General features: G+C 44.0%; 1 protein-coding gene across 1 annotated transcript; it reads right to left on the bottom strand.

Annotated features, from left to right (window-relative positions):
* Window positions 1–1,353: 1,353 nt before the first annotated feature.
* Window positions 1,354–7,103, bottom strand: LOC130455417 (uncharacterized). Its single transcript, XM_056804406.1, has 6 exons — window positions 6,951–7,103; window positions 6,392–6,591; window positions 3,754–3,854; window positions 2,785–2,903; window positions 2,126–2,293; window positions 1,354–1,691 (listed from the first exon to the last, which is right to left on the bottom strand). The coding sequence occupies exons 1-6, from the start codon at window positions 7,062–7,064 to the stop codon at window positions 1,479–1,481; spliced, it is 915 nt and encodes a 304-aa protein (XP_056660384.1). The 5' UTR covers window positions 7,065–7,103; the 3' UTR covers window positions 1,354–1,478.
* Window positions 7,104–12,336: the final 5,233 nt, after the last annotated feature.

Here is a 12,336-nt window from a genome sequence, read left to right as displayed (position 1 = left end):
AAGGATTATTCCTTTATACCAACAGGACATCCTCAGAATTGACTCCTTTGATCAGATCCAGCACAAAGAAAGCCTCCTATTTACAAGCTGTGTGACCTTGGCCATGCCATATAATCATATAATATGGCTTCATTCTTATTCATAAGCAAGAGGATTGGACTAGATGATTCCTATGGTCCTGTGTAGCTCTAAATCTTAGATATGTTTCTTGAGTGCCCATGCCTGGAATGTCCTGACTCCAAATCTGTACCTATTGAAAACCATCTCTTCCTACAAAGGTACCATCCTCCCCTAAGAATACTTCTTTGAAGGGCAGCTAGATAGCTTAGTAGATAGAGAGCCAAATCTGGATATGGGAGGTCCTGGGTTCAAATCTGGCATGTGACACTTCCTAGTTGTATTACTCTGGACAAGTCACTTAACCCCCATTGCTTAGTACTCTTAATGTTCTTCTGCCTTGAAGGCGGAATGTAAGGTTTAAAAAGGAATAAAAAGAATCCTTCCTTGATCTTTTGCCTCAGTCCCACCAAGTGGAAAGCAATCTGTCTCCTCAGATTTTTCCTAGAGCATTTTAGACTTCTTCTTTGTTCCAAACACACCCATTCTATTTATATTTCTTTGAATATATCTCCCATCTTCATGGGCCATGTCCTATACCTGGAATGCACTCCTTCTCCCTTCTGCCTTTCGGAATGCCCCCCACCTCCTTCAAGATTAAGCTCAAGCATCACCTTCCACCTGAAGCCTTTCTTCCTTTCCAAGTTACTCTGTATTTAACTATTATGTATCCATTTGTTTTTTTAATTGACTCTAGATAGAGTTATTTATGTTATTCTTTTCTTCATCAGAATATTTGTGTTTATTCTTTTTGTTTTTATTCATTCTGAATAAACTTAATTTATGTTAGTTTCCTCCATCAGAATGTATATTTTATTTTTTGTATTAATTCTCATTTATATTATATTTTCTTCATTAGAATATTTGTATTTATCATTTTGTTTATTCTTTTTTTTGATTGATATGTAGACTTATTTATATTACTGTTTCTTCATCAGACTACATGTGCCTTGAAAGTAGGGATTATTTCATTCTTTGTATTTGCATGAACAATTCAGTTAATCAACGAATCTATCACCACAGATTAAGCACCTACTGTGTGCCAGGTATTGTGCTAAGTAATGAACAGTGCCACTCAAGCGTAGGTCCCTAATAAGTACTTGTTAATTGATTGACAATAGATTATAAACTTCTGTTTTTTATTTATTTTGGATTAGATGATAAACTTCTTGAGGGCAGAAACTGCTATTTTTCGTCTTTCTCACCCTAGTAGAGAGCCTTGCACATTATGGACATTTAACAAATGCTGGGCTGAACTGATCTATCATCATGAAAAAAGTCACTTCTTGTCACTGATCTTTTCTCCCTCCACAGTTCTTCCCCACTGGCTGGCCTGGGCCTAAGATTCCTTTGACATCCACTCACAAAGCTTGGAAGCTGTCACAGCCAGAGATGTAGGACAAAAGGAGATGGGCATCCTCGGTACCCAGACTGGGAAGTAGAGGCAGGAGCTTGGTCGAGAGGAGAAGGGTCCAGTCCTCTGGTCTCAGGGTTGAAAATCCCCCTTGAATCTGGCCCACCAGTTGCTTGAGCATCTTCCTCCTAATCCCTGCATTTCGGATGGCCCCAACCGACTGATGGAATAGAGAGTAGAGTATGAGAAGAAGCAGTGGATTGGAATGAGAGAGGCCTGAGATCTGAGAATCAAAGCCTTTGCGGGTAGCAAGGCAGCTTTTCTAGATCCTCTTTTCAGTCATTAATATTTCAAAGGGAATTAGCTTATCCGGTCACTTTTCCCAGGGACATCTTCATTCGTTTGGGTAGGGGTTGGGGAATCTTGGATATGGACCTAGGAGGATACACTTGGATGAGTACTGTAGAGGTGGCCCAAAGCAGTGAGTGAGGGGCAGGACTTTAGGAACTCCAGGACAAGGGTGACTGGTAGACAAAAGGAAACCAGGCCAAACCTACAGGGGACCTCTGCATTTTCTAGACCGCAATCATTCCACTGACTTCCCCTTTCCCTTTCCCTTTCCCAGACACTGGCAACTCTAGGTGAAGGTCTCACCAGCTGGAGTTCCATGGTGAGTTGGCTCAGGAACTGGTCCACAGCTTCTGCAGGCATTCTCTGGAGCCTGGCAAGGACCAGGTCCATGTCTTTCTCAAGGCTGATGGCACCAGACTGCACGGCGAATGAAGCCAACTGGATGGGGGTCATTTTGTCCAGCAAAGAGAGCTATGGAAGATACAGGGACAAGGGGAGGCAGAGACTATGTCGGTAAGCTCCTGAGCCTGAGGACTGATAACCAGGAGCAAGGAAAAAGTTCAGGATCATAAGGGAATTGATGGAAAGAACCTCAGAGGTCATCTCTTTCAAACCTCTCATTTTACAGTTAAGGAAACTGAGACTCAGCAAATTGTACAAGTTCTTGTGATATATTCCAGTCAGATAGGAACATGTTTGTTTGTTTATCCCCCCCCCCCCAATAATGCTGTTCCTGTCCCCTTTGGAACAATAATAACAATTGCAGCAGCCTTAGTAGTTCCAGCACCACCACCCTGCCATAACTGGATAATTCAGGTAAAACCCCAGAAGTAGAGAAATGTGACAGGGAGTGGAGATGGAAGAAGGGAATGGAATAGTTTTTGGGGACCCTGAGAAGAAAGGGAAAGACTCTACCTTCCCACTGGATTCACGCCCAACCCACCTGAGCAGGGACCACTCACCGCTTGCAGTTTTCCATTCCAGTTCAGTAGGTTCTTGTAGTCAGCAAAGATACTGAAGTTCCCCAAGTATGTGTCCAGCCACACCTCTGAACTGGGGATCTCGTGCCCGCAAGGTGATCCTTAAAAGACACAAGATGGGTCTGGGGGCTCTGATCTGGCCTCTGTCACTCTGGGTCCTTTGGATATACCCTGCTCATCATCTGGCTATCTCATGCCCTTTAGGGGCAGGGACTGGAAACCTAGTTTTCTGGGCAAGGACTGTTAACGTCTTTTCCAACTTGAGTTTTAAGGATACTGAGGAAGCTAGGCTGTTCAGGGATAGAGGGCCATGCCTGGAGATGAGAAGTCCTGGGCTCAGATCTAGCCTCAGACACATCTTAGCTGTGTGACCCTGGGCCAGTCACTTAACCTTAATTACCTAACTCTTACCACTCTTCTGCCTTGAAAACAATACTTAGTATTGATTCTTGGAGGGAAGGTTAGGACTTGGAAAAGAAAAGATTCTGGGATACTGTGACTTGAATGGGAAAGCATGGCTAATGGAAGTCTGGGGCTTGGGCATCTCATTTCTCGGGGCTCTCCAGCCACCAGTGAGCTGGTACACGTGTGGATGAGGGAACGCTGGTGGCCTTTTCTGATCCCAATAAAACTTTTCTTTGCCGTCCCAGGGTGATTCCTTAACTGTGCTTTAGCCTGGCCTTTCCATCTAGCCCTAAACAGACTCACTCCCCTCCTAGTCCCACACTGACGCCTAACCCTGACTGGAGCCAGAGACCCAACACCCCGCCCAGGCTCGGCTCCGTTTCTGCATTTAGGAATGCCTCCCCTCTCCCGTCTCTTACATGCATGTCCTTGGCCAGAAGAGGACTGTGAGAGAGTGGGAGTGACTCAGGCAAGGGGCAGAGACCACGAGGAGGGAACAGTGATCACAAAGGCATGGATAGAGGCATTATGGTCAGAGTCACCTACCCAACTGAGCTCTGGCTGTGAGGAAGGTCTTGCAGAATCCATATACACTGGGGGCATTAGAGGCAGGGATGAGCTCGTAGACATTATTGAATCCTTTCAATCTGTTGGGGAGGGGAACGACATAGAAATGGAGGGTGAAGTTACCCAAAATCCATAGGGATGGCATCAGGAATGGCATCTAGTTCAATCCCATCATTTCACAGATGGAGTCACTGAAGTCCAGAATGGGAAAGTGACTTTCTTCAGGTACCTATTCAATCAGCCAACAAATATTTATTAAATACCTATTATGTGCTGGCCCGGCAGTGAAGAGGTCCCTCAAGCCATTTCCCCCTCCTAGAACCAACTAAGATTTTTGTCTTTAATGTTTTTTGTCCTCTAGAGACTTGAAAAGGAACAAGAGATCTCATTCCTCATTTTATTTGGTGAGGAAAAAAGTCCATTCTTGTAGAGACATCGTTCAATGCCTGATCTCCCTCAGCCGGAAATCTCTCCCTTCTCATATCTCCTGAGCCGGGCACTCACCACACTGTTTTGTATTACGGCTGTCTGTGGATAGTGCTTATTGCCCACGCTAGATTACAAGCCCTCTGAGGACAGGAACTAGATCTTGGGACCACAGAAGGGAGCCGAGAGGTCATCTAGTGCAATCTCCGTCTTCTACCGGCTAAATGACTTACCCAAGGACACACAGCTACTAAGTCAGAGCTGAGATTCTTTATTTTTGTTTCTCTCCTGAGCTTGGCATATGTTGTAGGCTCTTGAAACTCAATATTGAATGAATGAAATGCAATGAGGGGGATTCATCTTCTGGTCTGCACAGAAAGCAACTTGTGGCGATTTTATTTTTGAAAAAAAAAAAACTTTTCTGATGTATGGAACAAACACGAGTTGCAGGTGCTAATGAGGCTCTTGGAAAACATTTAAAGGGATATTTCGGTCCTGTTTTTGTTTGTGATCGGCCCATTCCTTGGGGCCTCTGTCCCTCACTGGCGGCAAATGAGGCCCAAGGGAGGGAGAACATCCCTTTCTCTCTGGGTGTCAAGAGACCATTTAACAGGTTACGGATATAGGGAATAGACTTGGGTAATCGAGTAACAAAGCCAGCGCCATAGGTCCCGGAGTTCTGTTTCCTCCAGTCACCCATGTGAATGTCCTCAGAGAATCTCAGAACTGAAAGGGAAGTCAATTATGCCAAGCTGCCACCCATCCAGAGAACCTCTCTGCTATACTTGACAGGCAGACATCTGCACTCTGTTCGAAGTGCCTGCACCCATTTTCTGAAGTTCAGTCCATTCCTCTCTTGGACTGGGCTAGTTGTCAGGAAGATTTTTCCTGAAGCCGGGGGTTAATGTGTCTCTTTGTGACTCTCATCCTTGTCCTAGTTCTTTTTGCCTTCTGAGCTTAGTGTTGTTGTTTCTAATCATCTATGACTCTGCAACCTCATTTAGGGTTTTCTTGGGCAAAGACACTGGAGTGGTTTGCCATTTCCTTCTCTAGTTCATTTCATAATTGAGGAAACTGAGGTAAAGAAGATTAAGTGACTTGCCTTGGGTCACACAGCTAGGAGGTGTCTGAGGCCGGATTTGAACTCAGAAAGAGGAGATGCCAAGCTCAGTGCTCTATCCATTATGCCACCTAGCTGTCCGTAGGTTCTGTAGGCTTGGTAGAACAATTTTAATCCTCTTCCACTATCCTTAAGATAGTTGGCAGTGGTAACTGTGTGTTCTTCAAGTCTTATATTTTCTAGGCTATTCCTCTTTGATCTTTTCAATCAGTCTTCACATGTCTTCTTACTAATCTGGTCACCCTTCACTTTGTCCAGACTATTCCTAAATGTAACTTCCTGATGTGAACTGATCAGATAGAGGGCAGGGTGGTGCAGTGGAAGTCATGAAACCTTGGGAGCTAGGAGACTGAGGAACTAGGTCACCTTGGTGAAGTCACTTCCCTCAACCTCCCATGCCTTGGTTTTTTTCATATTTAAGTGGGTTGGATTGGATAATCCCTGGGGTCTCTTTGAGTTCTAAAATTAGGATTCTAGATCATATTTAAGGTCGTTTCCACTTCTAATAGCATCTGTCTAATTCTGGACTATTGCACAAACTTCTTGAGGGCAGAAATTGCTTTTGTTTCGGTCTTTTCATTCCCCAGATCTAGGTGAAGACCCTGTACACAGTTGGTATTGAATAAATGCTGACTGAATGAATTGAATTTGTCACTTCCCATGCTTTGGACACCTCGATTCTATGCTGTTCTCCATTCTGAAATTAGAATTGGGTTGAGTCAGTTCCTTTCCAGGTTGGGGTTAACTTGCCAACCCTTTAGTGAGATGTGTGTCCAGGAGGATTGTACAGGAAAGTCTTGGGGAAGCAGATAGGCTTGGGCGTGGAGTCAAGAAGTCCTGGATTCAAATTTTACCTCAGATACTTCCTAGTTGCATGACACCAGAAAAAAATGTAACCTCTCTGATGTTCAGTTTCCTTATCTATAAAAGGAGGGGACTGGACTAGATAACCTTTCAGGTCATTTGAACCCTAGAAAGAAGGGGCCCCTGATTGCTCTGCCCAGTGGCCTTCTCTCCTGGGTTGTAGGGACAGGGAAGAGGCAAACATGCTCCTAGGCAGCCAGGACCTACATGTTCTGGTAAGCATCACACGAGATGGTCAGAGGGATCTGGGCCACGAGCGTCTCATTCACTGCCTGTAGTACATTTTGGAGGCCATTCTGGAACCAGTAGGCAAAGTCTGGGCTCTTGAACGTGGGAAAGTGTAGAGAGAGATGCTGGAAGGCCAGGCTGAGCAGGAGGCCCGTGTGGACACTGCCTTGGAGCTGTGCCTGCAAGACCAATAGTGACTTGTTCAGAGGTTTCTTGCCAAGGTTGGAGACCAGGGCTTCATGAGCCCTGGGTTTGCCTAGGCTTGACTCCCTCACCGCCTCAGCGCGGTGCCAAGAAGGGTTGACAGACAGTTCTTTTTTGCTTCCTTATTCTCACAATAATAACCACCATCCCAACAGCCAGACCAGATTTTATAACTCTTAGAGCAACTTCCTGGAATAGGCAGGCAAATTATATGCAAGTAACCCCAAAGACCCTTGGGAAAATTAATTTCCTATAGAGATGACCCATGAAACTTCCCCTCTTGGGCTTCTCCCCCCCAGCACTAAGACTAGGAGACCTGAAAGCCAGTACTCACCTGGCCTAGAGCATTGAGATTATTAAAAAATTGTGCCAGGTCCCTGGTTGTATTTAGCTGGCCCATGACTTTCCGGATGGTAGCTTCCTCAGCAAGTGCTCCTGCCTGCACCATGACTTGGGCCAGCTGGCCTGCAGAAAGCTCAGTCAGTGCCGAAAACTATCAGAGGAAAACACCATGTGGTCAGATATATGACTTTGAAATGTCCTCGTCAACAGCTAGCATGATCTACCTCAGTAAGGGAATGTCATTAGGATAACAGATCAACTAGAAAACAGGACCCACGGCAATTTATCCTATTGGTGCCTTCCAGTGCTCAGCTGAAATGCTGTTCAGATTATTGGTCATCCTGCCATTTTGAAAGATGATTTAGGGGTAGCTAGGTGGTAAAGTGCATAAAACACTGGGCTTGAATTTAAATCTAGCCTCAGATACTTAGCTATGTGACCGTGGCAAGTTATTTAACCCTGTTTGCTTCAGTTCTTCCTCTGTAAAATGAAACTGGAGAAGGAAATGGCAAACCACTCAAACATCTTTGTTAAGAAAATCCCAAATGGGATCACAAAGAGTCAGACATGACTGAGCATGACTGAACAAAAGAGGGCATAGTCGTATTGGAAAGATCACAGCTCCTTGGAAGGATGGTTTGGATCGACAACTTGCATTTCTAGCACTTAAAGTTTTACCATACATTTTCCTCATGAAAACCCTGGAAGTGAATCTGGTAGTTTGTTATCAACCCCATTTCACAGATGAGGAAAATAAAATTCAGAATTGTGAAGTGGCTTGTCCAGGGAGACACGGGAGATGGGATTTGAGCCCAGGTGTCCTGGCTCCTAGTTCAGTATTCTTTCCTTTCTTTATAGGGACTTTACTGTTTGGGTATTCTCTGGTATTTTGTGTTGCCTAATCTTTTGGACTATTCATCACTGTGTCATTAACTATTCCCATGTTTCCCTTATTGGTATGAATAATTTTTCTCTTTCTCTCTCATCCTCTTTGGTATTTGGAGCCAATTCTTCAGATGGAATGACTGTGTCTGTAAATGACTGGGAATCCCAATAGTGACTGACACTCCCCTCAACTTTTGGACCCCTTGCCTGCCCAATGTATAGATATAAATGATGAAGAACTCTGGGCCTGGAGTCAGGAAGTCCTGAGTTAAAATCCAGCCTCAGATACTTCCTGGCTGGGCAAGTCACTTAACCTATGATTGCTTGTCAAAAGGATCCACTAGAAAATGAAATGGTGGCTCCAGGTGCCTCTACTCCAGCTTGCTTGCCAAGAAAACCCCATGGACAGCTATGGTCCATGGAATCATGAAGAGTCAGATATGACTTGGATGACTGAATAACAACAAAAAAATACAGATCAGAGAATGGAACTGTTGGGACAGGGAAGAGGGTTGGTGTCATGATACTTACTCCATCAAAATTCAGGTTGAGGGTTGAAAATTCTTCCATGGTGGCAAAAGCCCGGAAACGCCTGTAATTGTGGGTGATCCAGAGGCTGCTGGTGGCATCAGCAGAGCAGGTTATGCCTACAGAGAGGAGCTTGTGGGTCAATTCATCCATGCCACCCACCCCATCTGGCTAAAAAATGGAGTGACAGCATCTCTCACAGAATGATCACTGACTCCAGGCTGTATCTCTGGCTTTGGTTCTCTTACCATGCTCAAAGACTCAAAGATCTAGCCCTGATTCTAGATATTGCTCAACTGACCCAGCTCTGTATTTGCTGCCCATCCGATCTCTGACTACCAATTCCATTTGCTACTTAAAAATCCCAGGTCATTAGTCACCCAAGGGACTGGGTAGGCTCAGTGGACTCTAAGGACAGAAAACCTTGTGTCTGAAGACGGGTCTCAAGGTAGCTTCGGATCCAGCCATGGATTAGTATCCTTTGATCGTCTGTTAGATGGTCAAACACGCCATCTAAGGCAGCCACCCTGTGTCATGGGGATAATAACAGCAGTGGTCAACATGTAGTACATACAATATAGTATAGTCCAGCCTTGAAATATAGACTATACAGTGTTTTTATGATATATAGAACACTTTCCTCACAATGGTCCTATCCAACAGATAGTTCAAGTGTTATTTCTTCCATCTTACAAATGAGGAAAAACTGAGGCTCAGAGAAATTATCTATTTTTTGGGAACAGACAGGGAGTAAATGTTAGGGCCAAGATTTGAATCCAGGTCTCCTTACTATAAGTCCAGTGTTTTTTAAATGTGCTATGATGCCTTTCCCCTGGTGATGAGATTTAAGACAAGCAGGGAGGCAGAGCAAACTGGGGAGGAGAAAGGGAAGAGACAATGAATGGGGAACTATTTTCAGCCCTTGAGTGGAATGATTTCAGGCCACCAGATTGGCCCAAGTTTTGAGTTCTCAGGCTCTGGCCTTTGTGTATTGATATGTTATGGTTAAGGGATCTGGCCTAAGAGGTCAGAAATCAGCAGTTGCTTCTGTGTGTGACCCAAGAATAAGGTCCTAGGCAGAGCCTGGGGCTACAAGCTTACAAGTTCTGCTGGGCTTGGCAGTCGATGTACTGAGGAATCAGTAGTAAGAGCCTGTTGTTGAGGCTGGGCAGGAAGAGGGGCATGAGGTGGCCAAACCAGAAGTCATAGTCCTGGGCTTTCAGGGAAGGGAATGGAAGCAACTGGAAGATGGACTCGAGGGTGAGGGTCCGGACACGGGCATCTGGCAGGATGGTGATGCCCCTCTGTAGGGTCAAAGCAGAAAGCAGACCATTTAATAGAGAGGAAAACGTGCATAGAGACAAGTAACTGTTTTAAAGTCACATAGCTAAATGATAAACGTTGGAGAGGATGTGCCAAAATTGGGACACATTGCTGATGGAGTTGTGAACTGATCCAACCATTCTGGAAGGCAATTTGGAATTATACCCAAAGGTCTATAAAACAATATAAAACCCTTTCACCCAGTAATACCACTACTAGGTCTATATCTTAGATTAAAAAAAAGAGAGAAAGGACCCACTGGTACAAAAATACTTATAGCTGTTCTTTATATGGTGGCAAAGAACTGGAGATTTAAGGGAAATCCATCAATTGGAGAATGATTGAACACATTGTGGTATATGATGGTGATGGAATACTATCGTGCTGTAAATAGGATGACTTCAGAAAGACTTTGAAAGATCTACATGAACTGATGCAGAATGAAATCAGCAGAACCAGGAGAACATTGTACACAGCAACAGCAATATTGTATGTTGATCTACCGTGATAGACTTAGCTACTATCATCAATACAACGATCCAGAACAATTCTAAGGGACTTGTAACAGAATGCTCTTCACCACCAGAGAAAGAACCACTGGAGTCAAAATGCAGATGAAAGCCTACGATTTTTTAATTGTTTGGGTTTATGTTTTGAGGTTTTGGTTTTACAATATTACTCACAAAAATGAATATTATAGAAGTATGTTTTGCATGATAATACATGTATAATCAAGATCAAATCTCTTGCTAGCACTGGGAGGGGGAACGGAAGGGAGGGAGGGAGATAAGTTTGGTCATATAACTTAAGAAAACTTATGTGGAAATTTATTACATTTAATTGGTTAAAAATACATAAAAAAGTCACACAGCCAGCCAGTGACCAAAGCTGTGGCTAGGACTTAGGTCACTGGACTTCCAGACTGGTACTTTTTCCACTATACATTTATTCCATATAGGCTATGAGAGGAAAGCTACTTTGGTCTAGCATTTATTAGCTCTGCCCCCTTAGGCAACTCTTCTCTAGGCCTCTGTTTCCTTCTATGTAAATGAAACTAGATGCCTTCTAAGAACCTTCCTGGTGAAAATGACATAAATTCAGGAATATCATAAAAGGTGAGAATGATCTGAAAAGTCCAAATAAATAGAAAAAGCAAGTAGTGTTTTGGAGAGCTGTGTAGAGGGTGGGATGGTGGATCAATTAAAAAGTCTACTGAGTGCTTGCTCTGTGAGGGGCATCCTTGTCAGGCATAAAAGTGCATAAAGATGAATATGAGCAGAGGAATATTTTGGCTTATGGAAAAAAGAATAAGGAAGGTTTTCCTCGAGGTGCATTTTGGGACTAGATTTCTTAAAAAAGAGAGAAAGAATTGTGGAAAGATCAAAGCATTATCTCGGTGTGAGAGGTGACAATTCTTTTCAAGAGATCAGAGTGTAAAGAAAGGGCTGCTATCTCTTCCTTGGAGCTGGGCCTCTTCTGTTAGCACATCAGCCAAGACTCATTTATCCCACTGGAGGCACTTTACTGGGGTCTCAGACAGGGAAGCAAAAGCTTCTGGGGGGGCCACAGGGAGGACCACATTGAAAGACAAGAAGAAGATCCTAAGGCAAAGGGGAAACCAATGAGGTAGTGGGCAGAGATTGTTGCCAACAATAAAGCAAAATCATCTTCTGAAGACAGCCAGGGGAGATGGGCCTACCCTGGGAGGGGAGGAGTACTTACCAGTTGGGCCACACTATTGAATTGGACCAAGAATTCAGCCATGTCCCTGAAGGATCGCTGCTCCATCTCTGCCAAAATTCTGATGGCGGAACGTTCACTCCTTATTGCACCCACTACTACCATCATCTCCCCAAGTTGCTGGGCTGAGAGCCTGTCCAAGACTTCATACTAGTAAGAATGATGAAGAGAAACAGTAGACAGATATCTATCACTTCACCAATCAGTATACTGCCTTTGCCATTTCCCATTTGACAAATGAGGAAACTGAGGCAAAGAACAGCTATTGTTTGCTTATAGTCTCATATTCAAGCTAGATTTATGATTTTTAAAATTTTTTTTTATTGTTTTCAAAGAAAAAAGCTCATTTCCCCTCCCTTTCCTTTTCTCCTCCTTCCTTTGGTGGAAAACAATTAAAACATAATCCTTGTAAACATATGCACAAACAAAATGCATTCGTTAATTGGCTATGTATTAATCTATACCTGGAGTCCATCATCTCTCTGTCAGGGGGCCTCTTCTCTTCTTTGTTCACACAATTTTCCACTGCCTGAATACTCTCTTCCTTCCTCTCCCTCTGTCTAAGCCTTCCCTGTCTTTTAAGCCCTTGGTCTAGTCCGACCTCCTCTAGGAGGCCTCTTTTGATGCCCCCTAGATTCCCCCCATCCCCAGATCTCTTCCCTTCTTTCAACTCCTTTAACACCTATTCAATTGGCCACAATCTTGATCCTCTCCGAGTCTCAGCTCAAGGGCTATCTCCCTCATTGTTATTATTTTTTTTAATTGATCCAGTTGTTTGGGCTCTGTCCCTCTTCAAAGTATCTTGTATTTACTTATCTGTGTACATGTTATGTCTCCAAGTAGAAAGCAGTCTCCTATGCAGGGTACCCCAGGGCACTGGTCAAAGGCCTCCTCATTCTCCT

Source organism: Monodelphis domestica, chromosome 7 (assembly GCF_027887165.1).
Source record: "Monodelphis domestica isolate mMonDom1 chromosome 7, mMonDom1.pri, whole genome shotgun sequence".
NCBI lineage: Eukaryota > Metazoa > Chordata > Mammalia > Didelphimorphia > Didelphidae > Monodelphis > Monodelphis domestica.
Note: the sequence above shows the minus strand (reverse complement) of the source record. Positions and strands in the feature narration are given on the sequence as shown.

Excerpts from the sequence above, each read along its gene's own strand:
- LOC130455417 (XM_056804406.1), bottom strand. The coding sequence starts at position 7,064 with ATGGTGCAGGCAGGAGCACTTGCTGAGGAAGCTACCATCCGGAAAGTC. Across the intron at positions 6,592-6,950 it reads ATCTCAATGCTCTAGGCCAG|GCACAGCTCCAAGGCAGTGT; the intron begins GTGAGTACTGGC and ends TTGGTCTTGCAG. Across the intron at positions 2,294-2,784 it reads GGAATGGAAAACTGCAAGCG|CTCTCTTTGCTGGACAAAAT; the intron begins GTGAGTGGTCCC and ends TATCTTCCATAG.